This window comes from Pelodiscus sinensis, chromosome 3 (assembly GCF_052426305.1).
Source record: "Pelodiscus sinensis isolate ZL-2025 chromosome 3, ASM5242630v1, whole genome shotgun sequence".
NCBI classification, from domain to species: domain Eukaryota; kingdom Metazoa; phylum Chordata; order Testudines; family Trionychidae; genus Pelodiscus; species Pelodiscus sinensis.
In genome coordinates, this window is record NC_143054.1 from 146,556,097 (window position 1) to 146,579,386 (window position 23,290).

At 44.0% G+C, this 23,290-nt stretch overlaps 1 protein-coding gene across 5 annotated transcripts in view; it reads right to left on the reverse strand.

The window, feature by feature from the left end:
• Positions 1-12,011, reverse strand: part of FBXO11 (F-box protein 11) — a 173,464-nt gene extending 161,453 nt beyond the window's left edge. For 2 of the 5 annotated variants that reach the window (XM_075925095.2, XM_075925094.2), the window contains exon 1: positions 11,547-12,011. In XM_075925095.2, coding sequence (XP_075781210.1) covers positions 11,547-11,652 — 106 coding nt within the window. In that variant the 5' untranslated portion in view covers positions 11,653-12,011. Of the gene's footprint in view, positions 1-881; positions 906-11,048; positions 11,174-11,222; positions 11,497-11,546 lie in introns of those variants that run through there. The other 3 variants (XM_075925096.2, XM_014577883.4, XM_075925097.2) reach the window with 3 other exon arrangements.
• Positions 12,012-23,290: the final 11,279 nt, after the last annotated feature.

The window sequence follows — 23,290 nt, forward strand, 5'->3', positions numbered from 1 at the left end:
GTTATCTAGAGTAGCTACTGGCAGCATTCAGTGGCCATAGCCAATCTGGAAGCAAGTAAGACATGGGAAACTCTGGAGAGGTCCACATTAGTGTTCCCTGTAAGCTGCACACTTGAGCAGCAACTAAGAAGAGATTCAAATGTCTCCCAGGTGATTAGCAAAGCACTCACAGCTAGGTTTTATTTCTACTGGTGCACAGTCGCACATGCATTGGTGCACATAAAAATTTATAATGCAGGTGGATGGAAAAGATTAGAGGAAACATTGTCCCACATATTAAAGAAAAGATCATAAGCCCCCAAACAGGTCATTTCGGGTGATAGGCTTCTTCACCACCACCATGATATGAAAATCCAGAGCAATTCCGAATCATGATCTGCCTGTCTGATCAATACACAGAAGAGAAATCATACCGGGAAACTATTTCCCAACGCTTTCCTCAGCAAACCAGAATCATTCTCATTTTGTCTGAATAGAACTTTCATCAGGATGTTCTGTTCTAGAACTTCTCAGCTAGACACCGGGTAGCGGAAGAATATAATTTCTAAGAGACACCACCCATATACTGAACACTACACAATATAAATTGTCCAACTATATTCTTTTGCTACCACATTTACATTTTAAAGGAGTGGTAGAATAGAATTTTCAAAACAGAACTCTTGGGACAGAGGAGTCATTATTTAATACTACAATATGGTATCATCCCATGAGTAACTGATACTGAAATGTAATCCTGCCTATGTTAAACATGGTCAGCAAGCAAGTCAACAAACAATCAATGGTATTAAGGAATGCTGATAAGTCTAAAACAGCAAAAACAATGCAACTCACTTGCATAGTCTCCATACAATATTTATTTAAAAGCTTATTTCCTTCACCTGTCAGTTTGAAGACTTCAAATGAGGCCAAAGTTTCCTCCCAACAATCTTCTCAATAAACCTATCCAGAAAGAGAAAGGTTAGATAGAGATGGGGCATTGGTCAGTAAGAACACCAATTTCAAGAGAGGGTTTATGGAGCAAAAGTCTAGTCACCACTCAATGGAAGCTGGCACATCTCTAGTCTGGAAATACTGGTAATCTCAAACAAACAACCATGAACCTCAATCTCTCACTCCAGTTATATTTGTATCAGCCACAAAATGGAGAAGTCCAGTTTACCAATTATAAGCAAAGCCCAATTAAAAAGTAAGTATAGGCAGTACATTATAGGTAACTAAAATGGCAAAACCTCATAGAAAACATATTTATCTTCTCCAGGTTCTACATGTCTGTCTGTTTATAATTAGAAGCAGTTCCATGTCAGCTACTTATTGCTCACCTGAAAATAAATTACATGATTTGGGTCTTCACAAAGTGAAAGATGAAAGATCTTAATTTCCATTATTTAACGGGACTATCATCATAAAAATTAGTTTTTGCTACATTGAGCACAACTAACACATTTCATCTGTTGCAGGTCATGTATGTAACACACTGACATGTGAGGATAACATGTTACAAAAGGAATTCAATGGTCATTCTTTGAATGGCCAAGGACAAAATACAATTATGCCAATCAACAGAAAGGAACATATGTTGTATACCCATTAATGTCTGTAAAGAAGACAATGGAATGCATTCTCCACCCTAATAGTAATAAAATGGCCACAAACTTCAAACTACAAGTGAATGAAAAGTCGTAACAGAAGAGTAATTCTCATCCCCACCTTATATCTACCCTAAACCAAGAACCAGAAGACACTCATCTGAGAGTGCACAGTACACCCTTCCATGTGCATGGAAGCAGACACTTGGTATAAAACATACAGACATAAGGACTATGAAACCCCTCTTCTTTTCCTGCCCTAGATGTTGAACTCACTCAAGACATCAAGCCCTGCTGACTCCAATATCAAAGATGATACCTCAGTCAAAAAGAGCAGAAATCTTAAGTACCAGTCTGTATACTACATCTACTCAAAACTTACCTCTATCCGGGGGCTCATAGCACAGACTTACAAAAGTGAATCAGTTTTTGGAGCAAGATGCAAATACTGCTTTCTCTCCCCAACTTCATCTCTATTTCTGCTGAACCAAACAACCATCTAAAGCAGCAGTTCTAAAAGGGCCCCAAAGTGGGTTGTGATCAAGGATGTAAAGGAGTAGCACTATTGACTACTCACTCATTCCCCCCTCCTCCCTCTGCATTTTTAAAGGGAAGCCAGCACGACGCTGGCTGAATCCCTGTACCTGGGTCTCAGCACGCACACCCCTGCTCACTGCCGTTCTGCATTTTTAAAGGGAAGCCGGCGCAAGTGCTGAGACTCAGGAACAGGGATTCAGCCAGCGTCCTCTCCTGCCAGCTTCCCTTTAAAAATGCAGAGTGGCAGCGGGAGCTTGTACTGAGACCCGACATCAGCTGGGAGTGAGCGCTGACACTGCCCTTCTTTATAGACTAATCGAGTAGTTGATGGAAATTCCATCGACTAGTCAATTAGCCAAGTAGTTGCTACTTAACATCCCTAGTTGTGATCACATTTTAATGGGGTTGCCAGGACTGTCTTAAACTTGCTGGGACCTAGGAACAAAGTCCAACCTGAGTTTACAGGCCCCCTGCCTGGGCTGAAGTGTATGGGGCTTGGGCTTTCACCCTCTTGCCCAGGGCAGTAAGGCTTGGATGGGCTCAGGTTTTGGTCCCCCATCCTGAACTCATGTAGTAATTTTTGTTGTCAGAAGAAAATCACAGTGTAATGAAGTTTGAGAACCACTGATCTAGAGAAAGCACACCAAATAAAACAGATCCATGGATCAAACAAATGAAGTTGAGAGCCTTTCCGATAACAATTACGGATGGTATCAGCCTAATTAAACTATCAACTTTGCAGTCAATAATATGAATCAAAGCACAAATTGTATGGGTTAATGCCTCATAAGAGTTGGACTGGATAGATAACAAATGCCAAACCACAGGTCTACATCTGGAAAAGTGTGGTTTTCATCTTAGTCTCCCATCTCTAGCAGCCTGGCAAATATAGCAGACACTCTGCTTCCTTCCACAAACTGAAAAAGAGTTATGCATAGCCTGAAAGCTTGTTCCTTGCACCAACAGAAGATGGTCCAATAAAAGATATTACATCACCTACATTGTCCCTCTCATGTCTATCATAACAGGAATCAGAATCTTCAACTCACAAGAATGTTACTCAACCCTCTTTGCATCTTACACATCCTATCAAAGGTGTACAAGTGGGTACCCAAATAATGTCCTACAGAGAATAGCATGTGAACTGATCTATAAAAGGAAATATCCTTTCACAAAACTCCTGCTAAAATGGATGATAGAATTTGCCATTTACAAAATCTGCACGAACTGGATCTGCAAAACACTGGCTCCAACTCAACTATAGGTAAGCAGTAACAGTGGTTTTTTTACTTATGGCTTGTCTCCATTACGCTGGGGATCAACTCTGCAGTAAAATATACCCAGCCATCAATTTATGCCATGATAAATTGATCTCAGGATGATTTCCCATTGATGCCAGAACTCCACCAGGAAGAGAAGAGTTGCCAGCGTTGATGAAAGAGCAACACCCACCAACCTTACTGCACACAAGATGCCACGGTAAGTAGGTCAACTTCAGCTATGCTATTTGTGTAACTGAAGTCACGTAGATTAGATTGACGGCATGGGTTAGTGTAGATGAGACCTTGAACTGACCTCTCCAACTATCCAAAAAGGGTATGTCTACATTTGCACTCTAGTTCGAACTAGGGATGCAAATGCAGGCATTCGAAATAGATAATGAAGCAGGGATTTAAATATCCCATGCTTCATTGCATGAGCTCGCTGGCACGCTAATTAGAATCACAGCTGATTCGAACCAGGGAGTGCATGCCAGGACGTGGTAGTTCGAACCAAAGCCCTTGGTTCGAACTAACATTACTCCTCATTTTTTTATCATGCTAGTGAAGCATGGGATATTTAAATCCCCGCTTCATTAGCAATTTCAAATGCCTGCATTTGCATCCCTAGTTCGAAGTAGGGTGCAAGAACAGACATACCCAAAAAGGGAAAAGAATCAGTATCGGACTACCAGACACCAGAGTAACCACTGAGTAATCTGCTATAGAAAGCAGTAGGATTTATGAACAACTGGTTCCTGTATGGGAGTGGTCACCAACCAGTCGATCACAATCAACTGGTCGATCGCAGGGGCACTGACAGTCGATAGCAAGTCAGATTTCCCAGCCCCACCTTGTTCCATCTGCCCGCAACAAGGAGCACGCGCTGGCGCTACAACCTCCTGCCCCACACAAAAGGAGCTAGCTCTGGCTTCCTGTGGTGTGAGGAGGAAAGTCCCGAGGCTCTGCACCAGATCTGGCTTCTCAGGAAGCATGCATGCTGCTCCTCCCCTCCCACAACAGCGCACGCACTTTCTTTTCTTCCCTTCCTTCCACATGCTCCGGGGAGCCAGGGTGGGAGGGAGGAATAAGATAATGGAGGAGGATCCGGAGCAGCTGGATTTCTTAAAAGAGCTGCACGCACGCTTCCTCTAGCGCTGCCTGCAGATCCTGCTCAAGAGAGCCTCGTCCCTGGAGACCCCCAGGTCCCGGCCAAGATGCCCCTGCCCCCTTTCCCTTGGCCAGACCCTCACCAGCTCCCTGCCCCCTGGCCAGTCACCACCCAGCACCCTGCCCCCTGGCGAGACACCCACCAGCACCCTGCTCCTGTCCCCTCCCTCCTGGCCAGACATCTACCCCCAGCTGTACCCCTATCACTATCCCAATCACTGGCAACTCTGTCCCACACACTGAACTCTTCATTTTCGGCCCCAGCTCAGAGCCTAGAGAGAGGCCACAAAATCCACTAACCCTGGAACTCCAGAAGAGTTAATCTAGCCTGAGGCCTTGAACCTTATTCCTACCTACCCTTCCCTCCATCAGGGCTGGAGTGCCAGGGGATTGAGGTATCTCAATTTTGGCCACATCAGTGAGGGTTGGGGGATTTTGGAGGGGTTGGTTTTTTGCATCTCACTAGTGTGGTCCCTGACTGATTTTTCTGTGGGTCAGTGGTCCCTGCCCCAAAAAATGTTCCTTGCTTCTTCCACAAATAAAGACAACGTTGAAACATTTTATGTTGGAAATAATCTTTTATTTAAAAATGAAGCCTGGCCAACAAGCCCCAATCTGGCCACAGCATCATAACACTCCTGCACCCCCCACAAGCCCCAAACCTGATCCTATCATATACCTGAACTCCCTGCCCTAAGCCTATAACATCCCCAAACTCGTGCACTCCCCACATTCCCAGTCTCGCTCCACAACACTCTCCTGCACCACCTACACACCGCAAACCTGTGCCCTGAGCCCCTCATATACCCCACCTCAACCTCCTGCACCACCACATCCTCAAGCCTGTGGCTTGCTCAGCAACCCAACCCTCCAACTGACCCCAACACTCTCCAGCCTGGAGCTTCCTTCCCGAGCCAGCATCCTCTTCTCCACTTCCCTCCTGCACCCAAATTCCCTCCCAGAGCTTAAAACTCTCCCCCCTTCCCAAACTCTAATCCCTCATTCCCACCCCCACAACCCACACATCCTGTCTCAACCAATGAGAGTGAGTAAGGGCTAGGCACAGCAAGTAATGGAGAGGAGGGAAATGGAGAAGGAGGGGTCTCAAATAAGGGGTGGGGTCCTGGGGAAGGGATGGGGTAGAACTTGGCTTGCCCTGACATTTAAAAAGCAATCTTGGGTGTAGAAAGTTTGGAGACCACTGCTGTATGGAAAATTTAGAATACTTATACAGAATGCACACAAACATTTGTTTTGTTAATTTGCTCTAATTAAATATTTTTAAAATCTCCTTTTAAAAATGTAGTAAAAAATTGTACATTTTAAAAAATATGGAGGTTATTTAACGAATTGTTTTCTCTGCTTTTCATAGGAGACTAATTTCACTGATGAGCAAAGAACTAAACCAAAGATGTCTGAGCTATGTGCTGATCACATATGCAAGTAATAAGTTTACCAGGCATTTTTACACCACTACAAACACCACTCAAACTGACAGTGAAGATTTTTAGCTAAGAGCTAACTAAAGTATAACAATTAAGAGAAATGTATAAACAATGTCAAAAGATTAAGTAAAAACAATATTAAAGAGGTAATAGCCATTACTTTCTCTTGATCCCTTTTATTCTACAATTACTACTCCGAAACAAAATATTTTTCCCTCCTATTCTTTCATCCTTATGCTGTATGTGTAATCTATGTACATCATATAGTACTGAATTATTTTTTCTATATATCAAATATATTTGACTTTAATTCTTATTAAAAAAGGAAACCAAAAGGCAATCACACAACAAAAATTAGCAACGGTACAAAAATGTATTTGCTGGTCTCTTTATAACACATTTCTCTTTTAATCAACAAAAAAAGGAAATTTAAGAAACTATGAAAAATAAAAAGCTTTTGTAAGACAGAGCCAAGATAACTAAGATTTGGGATTAAAAAAAAAAAAAAAAAGGCACACATCATACTCACACAAGAAAGACTAAGATCCAGACCCAACTATTCTCAAATTCATGGAAAGCGTCTTTGGGGTTACTGCGGAAATATCTACACAGCAGTGTTATTTCAGAATAACATATTCCGAAATAACGTAGTCTGCATCTACACTACAAGTAGTTATTTTGACATAATGTCGAAATAACATTGAGCTGGAGGACTACTTCCTCTGACTCCTGTAAGCCTCAAGTTACGAAGAGTAAGGGAAGTCAGAAGAAGAGTGCTTTCTTGGACTTCCTGCTGTGTTGACAGCGCTGAAAGCCGAAATAAGCTATTTTGACTTAAGCTACACAACTTATGTAGCTCTAGTTGCGTAGCTTATTTTGGCTTTAGCACTCCTGTGTAGATGTGCCCTAGATGAGGTCATGGTCTTGAAATTAACAATAGACAAACTTACCTTTGATTTTTTTCAACAGCATTTTTACTAACTTGGGCATCGAATCCTGCATCCCACAATTCACAACACAAAATGTGGGCCCAAAATTGAAGCAGTACTGCAGAATAGAGTATAATTTCCATTAATTTTATTTCTTAAAATACTTTTTAGAAATTTTTCACTAAGAGACTAAGAAATAAGCATATCACCTTTTCTTAACAAGATGTGATTTTTAAAGGAACATGAAAAATCAACATCACATTTCTTTCTACTTCTAGAACTGCTCTCCATTTTCTTGCCATTTAAGAACCGATCTGTACATAAACTGAAACTTATTCACTTATTCTGGTGTAAGTTTGTGTGTGGAAACACTTATTGCACAATAAAAGTGACTGAACTGGCACACCAAAACAACTAAATCAATTTTAAACACACATCTTTTGTTATGCCAATATAGATTTTAGGGATGTGGTAACAGGTAAGCCTTAGCCTTAATGGGTGTCCATGGCAGGCCAAGCCACTCCTCCTCCTGCTGCAGGTTACACGCTGGCTCCCCTTGCCAGTCCCACTCCCAGAAAGATGGCTTTGCGTGGACTATGCAGTATAAAGCTTAAAGTATTTAAGCTTTATACTGAAGAGCCCATAGTGCCTGTTACCACTATGTTTTTTTTAGCAATTACACAGTTATATTTTTAACCAGAGTTTTACATCTCTAGCAGATTTAGGTGTAAATGAGGCCTAAGTAAAAATTCTCAGGAAGGTAAAGCAGATTTTAACTTGGTAAAATACAGATAGACTCAAAAAATCACACTTGCAAGATATACCTGCGATTTACAAGATAGGATCCCCAATTCCATTAAGAACTTGGTTCAGGACATAACCCCTGGATTTCAACGGATTATACCCAGTGACTAGGACACAAACAACATGTACAAGTGTACAGCTGCTTTTTGCAAACAAAGGGGAAAACCTCTTCTGTGCCATTTCTCATGGAAATAATTTTAAGTTGTGTACTGAGCAAGAATTTTTAGATATGGGTCTAACCTTGTTTTCTTCCACAAAATATAGTCATTATTTCTATTAGTGAAAAATGAAACTGCATAGGAAATGTGGAAATATTTAAGCACAGAACAAAAAAAATCCATCTAGTCCAGCATCCTGTCTCTGAAATGAATCTGCCCAAGTTTCAGATGAAGATGAAAGGACCCATCACCATTATAGCCTTTACCACCTCACAACTATATTTCACAGTTACCTATGCTGGAACAGGCTTATTTGATTTTATTTGTATGATGATGATCTTTTCACACCACAAACAAAAAAGACCTCATTGGTTACCAACTTCTGCTATTTAATAGTTTATAATGTGGAGATATCATGACCAAACTACATCGTGTCCTGTTCACACTGTAAGTTAGGGATGTAAGTGACTAGTCAAGTCACTACTCGACTAGTCGCTACCCCCGCCCCTTACTGACTGTATCAGAGAGGACAGGGAGGCAGAGGCACAGCAAGGGACCCAGTATGAACCGGGACAAAAAGCAGGGCTGCATTATCAGGAACTGGGCATAAGCCAGGACCCAGCTGTCCCGGCTTGTGCCCAGTCCTAGACTGCTACAACTCTGCCTTTTAAGCGTAGTAAGAGCCTGGTGGCTCTTAGTATATCTAAAAAGCAGAGTCAGTGTGAACCCCCTCAACTACTCGATTAGCTTACTAACTGCTATTTAACATCGCCGCTTCAAATACAAAATGTCAGAATACAAATGCCCATAACTGTGTCATGTCAAGTCACACATGAAGCACTGGCATGGTTGTACTTGTAGGGCAAAGCTTTATAAGGAACTTATCCAAATGTCCCAAGAGATACATTTATTTTTTATTCCACTTAGGGATCCATTTATTTCCTGTAGCAGGAAGTATAACCTTTACTTATTACTCAAGTTCACTTTTGTGGTTGTAAAGCATCATATATACATATCGCATTCAACAACATATAAAAAGTCTAATCTGCATACATTAACAATGTCATTTGTCTCAATAACATTAACCAACAAGGAGTTCTACAGATAAACAGTACAATGCATTAAAAACTTTATTTTGTATTTGCATATCTAAGAATCCCCTTGCTTCTATATTATGGCCTAAGGCAAATAAATACCATTAATTATTTTATACATCACCACATTTGTGCCTTTGCTTACTAAACTAGATCCCAATATTATATATTTCCTTTCATATGAAAGCCTTTTACTAATAATTTTGTACTGCTCACTTCTTTATTAAAAGGGTGACCACATCTAAAGGTAGTAATACAAATATAAATCAGTGAAGTATTTTCATAATGTCATTCTCTAAAGCTTTAATATTTTGTACTATTTTATTTACTTCATTGACTACCCTCTGTACTTACAGTCCAACTCTCATGGAAGCGATTGGAGTACTTCCTGTTAACTTTCATAGTTCAATCTCTTAGACTTCCAGAAAAAGAGACAAGCATGTGCTCTAAATTTTAGAATAAAACTGGCATAACACTCAACAATTTACAATCAAATTGCAGTGAAGTCAGACTTATTAGCAGCAGCACAGAAAGTGGAAGGGGGGGGGGATCACTAAGGTTCAACCACAGTGAAACTTGATGTTGTTATAGTTCCTTCATCATGTGGTAAACAACAGTAAATAACTAGTCCAGGAATTTCAGAGTACAAAGAGCTCAAATATGTAATGTGAGGACAGCCTGACATTCTAACTGAAAAAGTTTCTGCTCATATCATTAACAAATTAGTACAACTGGAACAATTTATAATTATTAGCAGAATCTGAAGACTGAATAATCACAGCAGTTAATCTATAACTGTGTAATTTTTCTCTTTTACTAAATTATTATTTTTAGCTGCTTTTTTCTACATCAACCCAGGAGAAGTTAGAAAATTTTTTTACATTATACACATTGGGAGATAAAAGCATTTAGTGTGCATCACATAAAAGGACCAAATAATTTTAAAACTACAAGTTTATCAAAGAAATCATTTTAATTGACTAATTACCGAAGATCTGTAAAGGTTTTCACAAACTCAATAACTGGGCATAAGACATCAAATCCTTTGGTTACATACACAACATTTCTCTCTTAGCAATGTGTGGTGGTGGTGGTGGGGACAGGAAGAAGGAGAAAAAGAAAAGGAGGAGAAGAGAGATATGGAGAATTTAAAATACTTAATTTTAAATTCTTTATTTTATTTGTAAGACGGTTTAGTGTTTTTATGCAATCAAAACATAATGTAACTATTGTAAATACATCTTGCTTCTATTGTAACATCTCAGATACTCAGAAACAAAAGACATTCAGCTAACAATTAAGCTTTTTTATTTTGAAGATATTTGTATATCTAAAAGGCATCACAGATGTTCCCTTTATCATGCCAGAGATGTCATAAGCACCGCATAAAAAAATTTAAATCCAATCCACCAGATAAGACATGCAAAATGTCTTCTTCAATGCCACCCCCATCTTTTCTTTAAAAATACCCCAGCAAATACTCTGCACACACAAATCTAGCTAATTAATATGGCAACAGTTACAGAGCTAAGTGACGAAGGAACCATTCTCCCTCCAAAAAAACCCTAACAGAAACGCTAGTGCTGAGTCTCTATTAGAGGGGGAAATCCCACCTCGGTGAATTCTCAGCCCTTTAGACAATGGTGATGCCCTGATTATGTCCAAATTGACATTTTTGCACTAGGCCCTGGGACAACGTACACACAAAAAACAACCAGGATTCAGATCCCGTTTCCCACCCAGGATCCCAACGTTAGCTTTTCTCAGGAGGGGCAATCGCGGTGAGAGAATAGCGGGTGGAGGGAAAGGAGAGTTGTGAGGTGGAGGTAAATAAATGGCCGATGTGTTACACTGAAATGCTTCGCTGTAATGGGTCCCCCTCCCCCTTCGGAGCTGTGTAACCAAAGCACTGAATCTGAACTGCGCAGCAAACATTGTGCGGCTCAGGAGACTGGGGAGAGGCAGAGAAAGAGAGGGGGGGAGAAGAGCCACGGCGGCTAGCGCTGGCTCCGAGACACCATTTAACCGACAGGGGTGGGGAAGAGGAGACGGTGCTAACATACGTTACTCGGTTACCCGAGCCGCCTGGTTACCATCTTCTCCTGTCCCCAGGCACGGCGGATCCCCTCGGCCCCCGCGCTGCACCTCGGGGGTCGCTGTATCCTGCCTCCTCCCAGCGCTAGCGGATCGCCCAGCCCTCTTCCCCGGACGAGCGGAGAAGGCCGCTCCCCACAGACCTCAACGAGGGGGCTCCCCTTAAGAGAAAGAGGAGCCGCTCCCGCTCCCGCGTCCGGGGGCCGAGCCTCTTCCTAGCGCCGGGGAGAGAGCAGAGCAGAACAGAACACAGCCCTCCCCCCCCTCCCCCCGGCGGCAGGGCCCAGCCGCCCGAGCCGGGGCAGAGCCCGAGCCAAACAAAGCGCGGCCTGAGCCAGAGCCACGAGCGAGGCAGCCTGGGCTTCCCTTGGCGGTGCTCGGCCGGACTGGGCAAGCGGGGGCTGCACCGCTCTGGCCTTCGCCTTCTCCTAGGGCAGGGCCCTCGGCGCCGCGGCCCGGGCGCTTACCCCGTTCCCCGGCGGCGGCGGCTGCGTTGTTCCTCTCCTGCTGCTGCTGCGGGCGCGGCCTGGACACTCGCCTGGGTCTCCTGTTGGCAGCTCGGACCGAGTTCATTTGCCGGGTCGTGTGGGTGGCGGGAGAGGAGGGGGGGTGTCCTCCGGCAACCGGCACCTTTTCGGGGGGAGGAAGGGGAGCTCCGGGGGTGGCCGCTTCACGGCGGCGACTGGGGGGAGGTCTCCAGTTGCGGGTCCCGCCGCCGCTGCCGTCTCCTCCCCGGCTCGCTATGGAAGAACAGGAGCTGCCGGCTGCCTGAGTCTCCCGAGCGCTCGCTGTGGGGGATGTTCGCTCCGCAACCCCCCTCCCTAGCCCCCCCAAAACCCTCTGTTAAAGGAGCCCCGCAATCCTCAAGACCGTCGCTGCTCCGTGGCAGGAGGAGCCATTGACACTGCCTGAGACGTTCAGCGAGAGGCAGCCACTCGCGGCCGCTCTCTACCAATCAGCATCTCCCACACAGAGATGAGGCAATCTCTCCGCCAATCCCTCGGCTGCTTTCATCATGGCCGGAGAGGGGAGGGGGGGTTGTGGGCAGCGGGGTGGGGTGGCTGGAGGTAGAAGCAGGATATAAGGGGTTTGGGACACACAGTCCATAGGGAAGGTAGGGAGGGCTGATGGGAGTACAAAAGGCTGCTGTTAGACTCTGGGTTTAAGGGGGGGAATACAGATACTGCGAGAGAAGAGTGGGAGTGTTTGGAGGAAGCGGATATAAGGATTTGGATTACAAAGGAGGATGCTGGGGGGGAGGAGAAAGGGGGCTTTTGTGCGGGAGTCACAACCAGTAAAAGGTTTGTTCACAAGGGTTACAAACGCCCTTCTTAGGCGAAGCAGAACTGGTTCTTGAATGTCTAGTGGTAAGAGCAGTAATGTTGATGAAAGGATGGGAGATGTGTGTGCCTCTGGAAGAAGGTGGAGAGGGGGTGAAGGTTTTTCATTAAAAGGGGAAACTAGATCCATTTATTTGTGAGAGGTGGAAATAACAATAGCACATGGAAATCTCATGAAGAGGAGTGATTAGTTTATGGAGCAGCAAAGCCAAGAAAGCGGCTATTTAAACAGCTGGGGTGGGTGTTATGTGAATCGTCAGAGAGCAGATTTAAGATTCCAGTAGCATCTGAGTTGAAATTTCTACAGGGTCTGCTATTTTTGGTTGCAATGTGGAGCAGTAACAGGAGGAAGCATGGTGGGAGAATAAGTGTTGAGAGCCTTCTGTTAATGAATAAAATGGTAGGTAGGTATGAAATGACTGATAGATTCTTATTGTGTGCCCTGGTAGATGTGTACTTGGCCTCAGTGTTTTGGAGTTTGGTTTTCTTGGCTTCTGCTCATTGCCTACCTATTCCCTGATCATGTTCAGCAACTCTTTCTTTTGGGCAATGTATATCTTCCCTCTTCCAAAGTTTCACTTGTATTGGCTTTTGCTAACTATATTGTTTGTTTTGTTCTGGCATTTCATATATATATATATATATATATATATATATATATATATATACACACACACACTCTTAAAAATAATCCCTGCTTGTCATAGTTGGTAGTCAACAGAGGACTTTAGAGAGAGAGAGAGTTTAAAAACAACAACACTATCCTGTAGTTAAGTATCAGAGGGGTAGCTGTGTTAGTCTGAATCTGCAAACGTGACAAGGAGTCCTGTGGCACCTTATAGACTAACAGATATTTTAGAGCATAAGCTTTCCTGGGCAAAGATCCACTTTGCTTATCATGTACTTGGAAGTAAACCTTTAGTGGTAACAAGAAGAAAGTGTTTGTTGTCTCCAAAGTTACTCTTTAAACACTCTGCAAGCAAACATGCTTAATTATGAGCATGTGAGTTATTCCTGTTTACTCAGGTCCTGACCTTACAATGCCTTCAACTACTTATGTCTTAGCTTCAATAACAAACACTTGTTAGCTATCCCAAGTGTAAGCAAATAGCTAGTGAACACTAGAAGGCTGAAAGTGAATTTGTTCAAGTGAACAACTGTAGATTGCATAGGCTTCAGGAAATATTCTAAAATAAATTTGAATTCAGATGAGGGTTTTTTTTCTTTTGGTGTGTTTCAGGTTTAGCATAACACAGTGGTAAAATGTAACTTAATGTCTGCATCTGACAAGATGCCATCCATTGAGCAGTATGTTGTGGCCTGTACCATTTTGTTGCCTTGAGAAATGGTCAACAAATTAGCATATCTTATCCTCTTGCCTGAAAAGAGCATTCAAACTCCACCCTTTCCACAGAGAGGTGAGAAATAAATCACATTAAAGGAGTTGAGCAATAGCATAATTTTCTCTTTTGAGAACAGAGTAGGTTATAATTATTTGCAACAAAACTGCTAGTTTCAGACTGTATGGTCTAGTTTGCAGGATTTTACAAAACTTCCATCATGGTTGTAAGACGAGACTTTTTTAAAATGTTCTTTAAACAATCATTTGAATTACTCTTGATTTCATAATTACTTTGGTTCTGAAACTCAAATGAATGTACAAATATAACTTCTGCAAACTTGCAAGTCTTTAAGTACAATATTATTTTATAGATATTCTTCTAAATAACTTTGAAGAAGTGAGCTGTGCCCACAAAAACTCATGATACCATCTATGTTTTGTTAGTCTATAAAGTGCTACCAGACCATTTGTGTGTTTTCCTAATAGACCTAGCTGTAATATATGAAATCTTAGTGTCCCAGTGGACTATTTTAAATTCTTCACTACCAGTATTACTTTTAGTGCATAGGTTTTAAGTAGGACAAGACCAAACTCGCATTTGTGAAAAATGCATCACAGATCATGAAATCTGGTCTCTTGTGTGGTCCTATGCTGTACAGACTTCATGGGGGAGGGGAGACTAGCATTTCTCAAACTGGGGGGTTCTAACCCAAAAGGAAGTTTTTATAGGGGTCATAAGCTGTGGGGCAGCACAACTTCATAAGTGACTAATCGACCCCACCCAGTCAGAGGGTTAGGGCTTCTTGTAGGGAGCTTCATGGGTGGGGCTGACTAATCACCTGTGAAGCTGTGTTGCCAAGCAGCTTAGAGGGAAAACAGGTCACAAGGTTATTTTATGGGGGTCACAGCATTGCCAGCCTTACATTTTGCACTGCCTTCAGAGCTGGGTGGCCAGAAAGCAGTGGCTGTTGGCTGGGCATCAGTGTTCCGTGTTAAGTTATGTTAGTGCAGCCATTCAGATGCCCTCTAGCTGATTAGCAAAGCAGCCACAGTTAGGTTTTTTGTTTCTGCAGGTGGTGTACATTCACACATGCTTTAGTACACAATTATTCTGTATACTAAATCATTTGCGCAAGAGGGCCAGTATAGACAGCACAGTACTGTTTTGTGCAAAAAAGCCCAGATGGCTAAAATGGCGATCGGGGCTTTTTTGCGCAAAAGTGCATCTAGATTGGCACGGACGCTTTTCCAGGAAAAAATGCTTTTGTGGAAAAGCGTCCATGCCAATCTAGATGCTCTTTTCCGAAAATGCTTTTAATGGAAAACTTTTTTGTTAAAAGCATTTCCGGAAAATCATGCCAGTGTAGACGTAGCCAAAAGGTAATAACAAAATGTTTAAGTACATCAGAAGCAGGAAGCCTGCAAAACAACCAGTGGGGCCCCCCTGGACAATCTAGATACAAAAGTCATTGTAGAGAAACTAAATGAATTCTTTGCTTCAGTCTTCACGGCTGAGGATATTGCGGAGGTTCCCAAATCTGAGCCATCCTTTGTAGGTGACAAATCTGAGGAATTGTCACAGATTGAAGTGTCATTAGAGGAGGTTTTGGAATTAATTGATAAACTTAACAGTAACAAGACACCAGGACCAGATGGCATTCACCCAAGAGTTCTGAAAGAACTCAAATGTGAAATTGTGGAACTATTTACTATGGTTTATAGTCTATCCTTTAAATCAGCTTCTGTACCCAATGACTGAAAGATAGCTAATATAATGCCAATGTATAAAAAGGGCTCTAGAGGCAATCCCGGCAATTACAGGTAGGTAAGTTTAACATCCGTACCGGGTAAATTAGTTGAAACAATAGTAAACAATAAAATTGTTAGACACATAGAAGAACATTATGGCTATGTCTAGACTGCATCCCTTTTCCGTAAAAGGGATGCAAATTAGACACATCGCAATTGCAAATGAAGCGGGGATTTAAATCCCCCTCCCGCTTCATTTGCATAAACATGGCTGCCGCTTTTTTCCGGCTCGGAGCTTTGCCGGAAAAAAGCGCCAGTCTAGACGGGGATCTTTCGGAAAATAAAGCCTTTTCCAAAAGATCCCTTATTCCTTTAAGAGGAATCTTTAAGGGATCTTTCGGAAAAGGCTTTATTTTCCGAAAGATCCCCATCTAGACTGGCGCTTTTTTCCGGCAAAGCTCTGAGACGGAAGAGTGGCAGCCATGTTTATGCAAATGAAGCAGGGGGGGGATTTAAATCCCCACTTCATTTGCAATTGCGATGTGTCTAATTTGCATCCCTTTTACGGAAAAGGGATGCAGTCTAGATACAGCCAACTTGTTGGGCAAAAGTCAATGTCGTTTCTGCAAAGGGAAATCATGCCTTATTAATCTATTAGAGATCTCTAAAGGGGTCAACAAACATGTGGACACGGGGGATCCTATACATATAGTGTACTTAGATTTCCAGAAAGCCTTTGACAAGGTCTCTCACCAAAAGCTCTTAGGTAAATTAAGTTGTCATGGGATAAGAGGGAAGATCCTTTCATGGACTGAGAACTGGTTAAACAGGAAACAAAGGGTAGGAATAAATGGTGAATTTTCAGAATGGAGAGGGGTAACTAGTGGTGTTCCCCAGGGTCCTAGGACCTATTCAACATATTCATAAATAATCTGGAGAAAGGGGTAAATAGTGAGGTGGCAAAGTTTGCAGACAGTACTAAACTGCTCATAGTAGTTAAGACCAAAGCAGACTGTGAAGGACTTAAAAAGATTTCACCAAACTAAGTGATTGGGCAACAAAATGGCAAATGAAATGTAATGTGGATAAATGTAAAATAATGCACATTGGGGAAAAAATAGCCCCAACTATACATACGATATGATGAAGGCTAATTTAGCTACAACTAATCAGGAAAGAGATCTTGGAGTCATCGTGGATAGTTCTCTGACGATGTCCACGCAGTGTGCAGCAGCAGTCAAAAAAGCAAACAGGATGTTAGGAGGCATTTAAAAAGGGATAGTCGGTCTTATTTTCTATCTTATTGCCCTTATATAAATGCATAGTATGCCCACATCTTGAATACTGCGTAGAGATGTGGTCTCCTCATTTCAAAAAAGATATACTGGCATTAGAAAAAGTTCAGAGAAGGGCAACTAAAATGATTAGAGGTTTGGAACAGGTCCCATATGAAGAGAGATTAAAGAAACTAGGACTTTTCAGTTTGGAAAAGAGGAGACTAAGGGGAGATATGATAGAAGTCTATAAAATCATGAGTGGTGTGGAGAAAGTGAATAAGGAAAAGTTATTTACTTGTTCCCATAATATAAGAACTAGGGGTTATCAAATGAAACTAAGGGGCAGCAGGTTTAAAACAAACAAAAGGAAGTTCTTCACACAGCGCACAGTCAACCTGTGGAACTCCTTGCCTGAGGAGGTTGTGAAGGCTAGGACTATAACAGGGTTTAAAAGAGAACTAGATAAATTCATGGAGATTAAGTCCATTAATGGCTATTAGCCAGTATAGGTAAGGAATGGTGTCCCTAGCCTCTGTCAGAGGGTGGAGATGGATGGCAGGGAAAGATCGCTTGATCATTACCTGTTCAGTTTACTCCCTCTGGGACATCTGGCTTGGCCACTATCAGCAGACAGGGTAATGGGCTGGATGGACCTTTAGTCTGACTCAGTATGGGTGTTTTTATGTGCACTTGCTGCAGTGCTAGAGCAATTGCTCAACGGTAACCCCTTCAGGTAACGGGGTAGTCAGTCTGCTCAATAGGGTGCCAGAGGCAGGAGCCTGGTTGCTTGCCTACCATTGAGAGACTGGCAATCTCCAGCCAAAGAAAGAGTCTGGTGCAGTCCTTAGTGGTGGAACAACAACCCTGTTTTCCCACAACCAGTAGTAGTTACTGGCATAGAGCATATTTGATCTTGGTCAAAATAACAGTAGTAGGGCTAAGGCAGTTGGATTCTTCAGACATACACACACACACCTGTCAATGACTTCTTGTTCATATGCTACACACATGACAGGTCAAGAAGGGAAAAGAGAAAAGACCTCCCTCCTGAGCATCTACGACAGTGACTTGTTATCCTGAGTTCCCTTTCTATGGTGGCTCCTGTTCCTGTGACATCTTCCTACCTTGCCTTGCATCCCCAAGAACATAGTGGCATGACCCCCTCTTTATTGTATTGGCCAAGTTTTGTTATTTATATTTTGGGTTCTGGCTCCATACCATTATTTTGTTTGTCACAATCAGATTTTGTGTTTTGTTCTCTATTCCAAGGTGTCCTATTAATTAGGTTTGGCATTGTTAGATAAAGCTGTTGGACCAAACACTCTGTTGTGTCCTTCATACTTGACTGATAATTGGTGATAGAGACATGGTATGGGTGACGAGCCAGAGAGCCAAATCTTGGGCCCTTCTGATCCAGAGGCCCTAGCGTAGCATTGATTAAAATCAAGTCCATGCCTATGTGACCAAGTGAGGATTGTATTCATTCTGCATGTGACGTCTACTGTTCTGTAGTAACCATGTGGGACTGCATAGGTTCCTGGATGGGGATGGAGATTTCAGGTGTGAATCTCACTGAGGGAAGGCTGCCAAGCTCAGTGTGTACAGAATGGGTGAGGCTTGCTGTAATCTGAGCCTGAGAGGGAGGTGCAGCCAGATGACACCTTTTGCCTGGGAAGCTGGACAAAGCGGGAGGTGGGGCTGCCTGCAATGCTGGGACCAGTTGCTGAGTGTGTGAGTTTTCCTAAGCCAGCTGAGACTACAGGGAGGGGGCCCAGAGCACTAGCTCTGCTCTCCCTCCTCCCCCAAAATGGATTGTACTGACTGCCTCTGGTTCCTGTGCTGACGCGCCTGTTCTGTGCTGTATCCCTGAAAACCGGGGGTGGGCAAAATATGGCCTGAGGACTGGATCCGGCCCATGGGTCAGCCATCAGAACCCTCAGGCACATAGATGCCATGGTTGAAAGTGCAGTCTCTGTGGCTGTCTACTCTGCAGGGAGAAAGGAGCTTCATGAGCTCCTCACAATCCTTAGCTCCTATAGGCTGGAAACAACCAGCCAATAAGAGCTGAGACATTAGCCAGGAGGATGGGGACAACACAAGCCTCTTCCCCTTTGTGTATCTGAGAGCTGCAGGCCAGGAGCTGGCTTAGGTAACCACCTCCCAGTCACAGCCTGCCTCTAGGACCCCTGCCCCTCTTGCATCATAGAATGATAGAACTGGAAGAGACCTCAGAAGGCCATCAAGTCCAGCCCCCTGCTCTAGGCAGGACCAATCCCAAAAAAATCAACCCACCCAGGGCCTTGTCAAGCCGAGACTTAAACATCTCTAGGGATGGAGACTCCACTACTTCCCTAGGTAACCCATTCCAGTACTTCACTACCCTCCTAGTGAAATAACTGGGACCTCTCCCACCACAACTTGAGATCACTGCTCCTTGTTCTGCCATCTGTCACTACTGAGAATAGCCTCTCTCCATCCTCTTTGGAACCTCCCTTCAGGAAATTGAAGGCTGCTATCAAATCCCCCCTCGCTCTTCACTTCTGCAGACTAAACAGACCAAGTCCCTCGGCCTCTCCTCATAGGTCATATGCTCCAGCCCCCTAATAATTTTGGTTGCCCTCCGCTGGACCCTCTCCAAAGCGTCTACATCCTTTTTGTAGTGAGGGGCCCAGAACTGGACACAATACTCCAGATGTGGCCTCACCAAAGCCGAATAAATGGGAATAATGAAATATCTGGATGTGCTGGCAATGCAACTCTTAATGCAACCTAATATGCCATTAGCCTTCTTGGCTACAAGGGCACACTGTTGACTCATATCCAGCTTCTCATCCACTGTAACCCTCAGGTCCTTTTCTGCAGAACTACTACTTAACTGGTTGGTCCCCAGCTTGTAACTATGCTTGGGATTCTTCCATCCCAAGTGCAGGACTCTACCCTGGTCCTTGTTGAACCTCGTCAGATTTCTTGTGGCCCAATCCTCTAATTTGTCTAAGTCACTCTGGACCCTATCTCTACCCTTAAGCGTATCTACCTCTCCTCCTAGCTTAGTGTCATCCGCAAACTTGCTGAGGGTGCAATCCATCCTCTCATCCAAGTCATTAATAAAGATATTAAACAAAACCGGTCCTAGAACCAAACCTTGGGGCACTCCGCTAGAAACTGACCGCCATCCTGACATCAAGCCGTTGATCACTACCCGCAGGGCCCGGCCTTCTAGCCATCTTTCTATCCATCTTACTGTCCATTTATCCAATCCACATTCACTTAACATGCTTGCAAGTATATTGTGGGAAACCGTATCAAAAGCCTTGCTAAAGTCAAGGAATATAACATCCACTGACTTTCCCATGTCCACCGAGCCAGTTACCTTATCATAGAAGCTAATCAGATTGGCCAGGCACGACTTGCCCTTTGTGAATCCATGCTGACGATTCCTAATCACTTTTCTCTCTTGCAAGTGCCTGAAAATGGATTCCTTAAGGATCCCTTCCATGATGTTTCCGGGAACCAAGGTAAGACTGACCGGCCTATAGTTCCCTGAATCGTCCTTCTTCCTTTTTTTGAAGATGGGCACTACATTTGCCTTTTTCCAATCATCCGGGATTTCTCCCGATCTCCACGACTTTTCAAAGATAATGGCTAAAGGCTCCTCAATGACATTTGCTAACTCCCTCAGTACCCTCGGATGCATTAAGTCCGGACCCATGGATTTGTGTACGTTTAGCTTTTCTAAATAGTTCCTAACCTGTTCTTTACCCACCACGGGCTGTCCATCTTCATCCCATCTTGCGTCACTTAGCACAGAAATCCAGGAGCTGACCTTGTCCGTGAATACAGAGGCAAAAAAGCATTGAGTATTTCAGCTTTCCCCACATCATTTGTCACTAGGTTACCTCCTTCATCCATTAGGGGCTGCACACCCTCTCTGATCACCTTCTTGTTAACATGCCTGTAGAAACCTTTCTTGTTATCCTTCACATCCTTTGCCAGTCGCAATTCTATTTGCGCTTTCGCCTTCCTGATAGCCCCCCGGCATTCTTGAGCTATACATTTAAAGCCCTCCCTGATCATTTGTCCAAGTTTCCACTTTTTGTATGCTTCCTTTTTGTGCTTAAGTTCACCAAGGATTTCCCCTGTAAGCCAATCCGGTCTCCTACCATGTTTGCCTCTCTTGCTACGCATCGGGATGGTTTCTTTCTGTGCCTTCAATGAGGCTTCTTTAAAATACTGCCAGCTGTCCTGGACTCCTTTCCCCTTCATGTTAGCATCCCAGGGGATTCTGCCCATCAGATCTCTGAGGGAGTCAAAATCTGCTTTTTTGAAGTCCAAGGTGTGTATTTTACTACTCTCTTTTCTTCCTTTGGTCAGGATCCTGAAATCTACCATCTCATGATCACTGCTTCCCAGGTTGTCACCCACCTCCACTTCCCCTATTAGTTCTTCCCTGTTTGTGAGCAGAAGGTCAAGCTTTGCACGGCCCCTGGTCAGATCCTTTAGCACTTGTGTCAAGAAGGTATCCCCAACATTCTCCAAAAACTTCCTGGATTGCCTGTGTACTGCCATATTGGTTTCCCAACAGATGTCAGGGTGATTAAAGTCCCCCACGAGAACCAGAGCCTGTGATCTGGAAGCTTCGCTCAGTTGTCCAAAGAAAGCCCCATCTACCTCATCCACCTGATGCAGTGGCCTGTAGCAGACACCAACCACAACATCACTGCTGTTGTTTGCTCCTTTAAACTTAACCCATAGACTCTCAATAGGTTTTTCTCCCTCTTTATACTGGAGTTCCGAGCAATCGTAGTGATCTCTTACATATAGTGCAACTCCTCCTCCTTTTCTCCCCTGCCTGTTGTTCCTGAACAGTCTATACCCTTCCATGACAGTGCTCCAGTCATGCAAGTCATCCCACCAAGTCTCTGTTATCCCAATTAAATCATATTTCTTGGACTGGGCCAGGGCCTCCAGTTCTTCCTGTTTGTTACCCAGGCTTCTCTCATTAGTATATAAACACTTCAGGTAACCAGTTGATCATCCTATTTTCTCCATTCGAAACAGGGGTCCTCCTTTCTTGCTCCTTCCTCTCTGCATTTCTTCCCGGTATCTGACTTTCCCACTCCCCTCAGGGTTTTGGTCACCGTCCCCCGACGAACCTAGTTTAAAGCCCTCCTCACTAGGTTTGCAAGCCTGCCCGCAAAGATGTTCCTTCCTCTCTTCGTTAGGTGGATCCCATCTCTTCCGAACAATCCTTGTGCCCGGAACAGAGTCCCATGGTCGAAGAAACCAAAGCCCTCTCTGCGACACCACCTGCGCAACCACGCATTTACATCCTCAATTCGACGATCCCTGCCCAGTCCTTTCCCTTCAACAGGGAGGATGGACGAAAACACCGCTTGCACTCCAAATTCTTGGATCCTTTTTCCCCAGCGCTACATAATCCGCAGTAACACGCTCAAGGTCATTCTTGGTCGTATCATTAGTTCCCACGTGGAGAAGCAGGAAGGGGTAGCAATCCGAAGGTTTGATCAGCTTGTTAAGCCTCTCAGTCACATCCTGAATACGAGATCCCAGTAAGCAGCACACCTCTTTAGATTCCAGGTCCAGACGGAAGAGGGATGGCTCAGTCCCTCTTAGGAGGAAGTCCCCGACCACCACCATCGTTTTTCTTTTGGGGTTGGTGGCCATGGAACCCCCATCCCTAGGACTATGCATCCCATGCCTTCCAGTAGATGGTGTTCCCTTCCAGTTTCTTCCATGTGAGGTCACTTCCAAAGCATTCAGCACTGCAGAGCCTGTGGCGAGAGCTTGAAAGCGATTACTTACCTCTATAGCATTGGGGGATTCCCATGGTAGCCTTTTTTCCCTTCTAGAAGTTACATGCTGCCAGTTCTCTTCTTGGTCATGTACTGCCCTCTCTGGCTCCTCTGCCTACTGTGCTTGAAGGATTAAACACTGCCTTCTATCAAGGAAGTCTTCATCCTCTCTGATCGAGCATAGGGTCGACACTTGGGCCTCCAGTCCTCTAATTTTTTCTTCCAAAATGTCGACCAGCTTGCACTTCGTGCAGATGAAATCCATTCCTTCTTCCTGGAGGAAGACAAACATGGCACTCGCTGTGCAGGTAACAACAGCAGACCCATCACCATCCATCGCTGCTGTCCTGGAGAAGGGATTTAAAAAGAAAGGCAAGAGAACCTCGCCCCCTTCCCAACTCCCTCTCTAAACTCCCTGTTAGCACTCACCTGTTTGCAAGCTCCTTGGTCACTTGCCCACTGCATCCCAACTCCCTCTCCAGGTCACCATCCAAACCCTCTGCATCCCCTTGCCCCAGATCACAACTCCCTCCCAGACCCCTGTACTCCTTCCTACAATCTTCCCCTGCCCCCAAACATCCTCCCAGACCCTGCACCCTAATCCCCTGCCCCAGGTCATACCCAAACCCTCTGCAGTCTGCACCCCCTTTTCCCCTTCTCCCAGGTAACAGTTCCATCCCTGGCTACATC